The 3,104-nt window shown below is 42.4% G+C and overlaps 1 protein-coding gene across 1 annotated transcript; it reads right to left on the bottom strand.

Annotated features, from left to right (window-relative positions):
- Positions 1-1,263: 1,263 nt before the first annotated feature.
- LOC112071983 (protein Shroom3) lies at positions 1,264-3,104 on the bottom strand. The gene is made up of 3 exons (XM_070439591.1): positions 3,022-3,104; positions 1,829-1,979; positions 1,264-1,590 (listed from the first exon to the last, which is right to left on the bottom strand). The coding sequence occupies exons 1-3, from the start codon at positions 3,102-3,104 to the stop codon at positions 1,294-1,296; spliced, it is 531 nt and encodes a 176-aa protein (XP_070295692.1). The 3' UTR covers positions 1,264-1,293.

The following is a 3,104-nucleotide window of genomic DNA, read 5'->3' as shown; positions in this document are numbered from 1 at the left end:
AGTGTTAGTGTAGTGGTTATTGTAATGTTAGTGTGGGTGTTAGTTAGATGTGTTGTTAGTGTTAGTGTAGTGTTAGTGTAGTTTAGTGTTAGTGTAAGGTGTTAATGTGTGTAGTGTAGTGTTAGTGTAGTGTATAGTTGTAGTGTAGTGTAGTGTTGTTAGTGTAATGTTAGTGTAGTGTTATGTAGTGTTAGTGTAGTGTTAGATGTAGTGTAGTATAGTGTATGTTATGTAGTGTAGTGTTTAGTGTAGTAAGTTATGTAGATATAGGTGTTAGTTTAGTGTAGTTGTAGTGTAGTGTTAGTGTTAGTGTAGTGTAGTGTAGTGTTAATGGTAGTGTAGTGTAGTGTTAGTGTATGTTAGATGTAGTGTTTAGTTAGTGTAGTGTTAGTGTAGTGTTAGTGTAGTGTATGTAAGTGTTAATGTAGTGTTAGTGTATGTGTTAGTGGTAGTGTATTAGTGTAGTTGTGTAGTGTTAATGTAGTGTAGTAGTGTTAGTGTAGTGTTGTAGTGTTAGTGTAGTGTAGGTTAGTGTAGTGTAGATGTTAGTGTAGTGTAGTGTTATTGTAGTGGTTAGTGTAGTGTAGTGTAGTGTAGTTAGTGTAGTGTAAGTGTTAGTTGTTAGTGTTAGGTTGTTTGTAGTGTGGTGTGGTAGTGTATGTTAGTATGTAGGTTAGTGTAGTGATTGTAGTTAGTGTAGTGTTATGTTAAGTGTAGTGTAGTTGTAGTGTAGTGTTAGTTAGTAGGTTAGTGTAGTGTTAGTGTTAATGTGTAGTGTGTAGTGTAGTGTTAGTGTAGTGTAGTGTGTTAGTTGTAGTGTAGTGTTAGTGTAGTGTGGTTAGTGTGTTAAGTGTAGTGTTAGTAGTGAGTGTAGTGTAGTGTGTGTAGTGTAGTGTAGTGTAGGTTCAGCCAAATAGGTTAGGTTATTTTTGTTTGTAGTTTTTAGTGTCAGTGCTTAGTATAGTGTAAGTGTTCAGATTTCGTAACCTATTGATTAAAAAGCACAAAATAACACGCAAATACGATACCACATAAGACTCAACAAATTAGTATCCTTAAACTGTTTGGAACCTGTTTACGCGCGCATAGGTATGTAATTTTTATGTATTTTTTTGTAGTAGTGTTAAGGTTTTTCTTACCTGTTGTTCACATCCTGTAGTGTTGCTATTGTAGTTTCGTGGTTGTAACAGTGTTAGTACAGATGTGAAAGCCTCATATCCTCTCCTCTTGGCTGTCCTCTGTCTCCTGTCTATCCAGGGAAGAGAGGACATAGTGTATAGTGTATAGTGTAGTTTAATATCTCACCCTTTCCTCTTGGCTGTCCTCTGTCTCCTCCTCTCTGTCCAGGGCAGAGAGAGCGTTATGGACCCGGGCCAGCCGGCCACACAGAGACAGCAGAAGGTTGACTATCTTATCCATGTCCCCGATGAGCATCTTGTACTTCTCCCTCTCGTTGGGCTTACAGTGCTCCTGAACCAGGCTCTCTATGTGGCCCCCTAGGGCCCGGAACCTCCTCTGCTCCTCCGCCAGAACCTCCTTCTCATCCCGCAAGGAGGTAATGCTCAGAGTCAGGGCCTGGAGTAGCTCCACCTAGTGGACGGGAGAAGTTAGCAACAACGGTGTATTGTGTCTATTGTGTCTCCACTTCTCTTAGAGATCTTCTGGATCCCTGAGGACCATAGGTTGGATGAGCATTTGTCTTTCATTTTCCTTACTTTTATATCAATCAGTTAATTCATAGATTCATGTAATTGTATTGCCTTTGATTTGATCTGATAAAAACAATTGTTTACAAAAAAAAGAAAAATAATTTAAGGTAAATTCAGACCTTCTTCTGATTGAGGTCTGTCTCGTCCTCATGCAGATCTGTGTCCTCCTCTCCTCCTCCTCCTCCTCCTCCTCCTCCTCCTCCTGCTCCTCCTCCTCCCTCTGTTCTCTGCAGCAGATTGGGTCCTATTGAACAGACACCATCTTGACTTCTACAAGAAGAAAAAAAATATGTTTTATGGTCACATACACTGGATAGGTGCAGTGATGTTGTTTTACAGRGTCAGCCATAGTAGYTTGGCACCCCATGGAACAGAGACACAAGAATGGAGCAACAGTTAGCATTACTACCACTTGAATAGACTGACACATTACATCCTGAAACTCCTTACCACTCGCTTACCGAAAAACGACACCCATACCTGCAAAAAACAAGCAGTCAGCAAAAACAACAACAACAAACATACTGCAAAACAAGCATCAGCAACAACAAACAACAATAACAACATTAAACCCATAACTGCCAAAACAACTCAGTCAGCAACAAGTACTAGTCTGTTGAATAGTGTGTCTGCTTTGCCAAAATAATTAGTATAGGTATTCTGGCTGTGTGTTTATTGGGATGAAACACACACACACACACACCACACACACACACAACCACACACACACACACACACACACACACCACACACCACACACACACCACACACACACACACACCACACACACCCAACACACACAAACACACACAAACACAACACAACACAAAACACAACACAACACACACACTTACGTGTAACATCCGCGCGCCGAAAACGAGATGGCCGCCTCGCCTTCGCTTCCTTGGAAAATATGCAGTAGTTTGTTTTTTTATGTGTTATCTTACATCGCGTACCCCCAGGTAATCTTAGTTCCAGTACATACATCGGGAGGAAACTACTGAATATACGATTAACGTCAACTCAAGCATACGTTCACCCTAACCAGGAATGATGACTTTCCCGAAACGGATCCTAGTGTTTTGCCTTCCACCCAATACAATGGATCTGATCCCAGCGCGCGACCCTGTGCCGGACCCGTAAAGGGCAAACGAGCGGTCTCCTGGCCCAGGCTTCGAGACGGGCACATCCGCTCCACTCGCCTAGCATACTACGGCGCCAATGCCAGTCTCTTGACAATAGGCTTGATTGAAATCCGCAGCACGCGGTAGCATTGCCAGAGAACAATCAGGATGCAACGTGCTCTGCTCACGGAAACATGAAGGCCTCATAACGTCCCCAAAAGAGACCGCTAACGGGAAAGAAGTCCCGCCCTCCCCCGGTGGTTGCAGCCAT

Source organism: Salvelinus sp. IW2-2015, unplaced genomic scaffold (genome assembly GCF_002910315.2).
Source record: "Salvelinus sp. IW2-2015 unplaced genomic scaffold, ASM291031v2 Un_scaffold1790, whole genome shotgun sequence".
NCBI classification, from domain to species: Eukaryota; Metazoa; Chordata; class Actinopteri; order Salmoniformes; family Salmonidae; genus Salvelinus; species Salvelinus sp. IW2-2015.
Note: the sequence above shows the minus strand (reverse complement) of the source record. Positions and strands in the feature narration are given on the sequence as shown.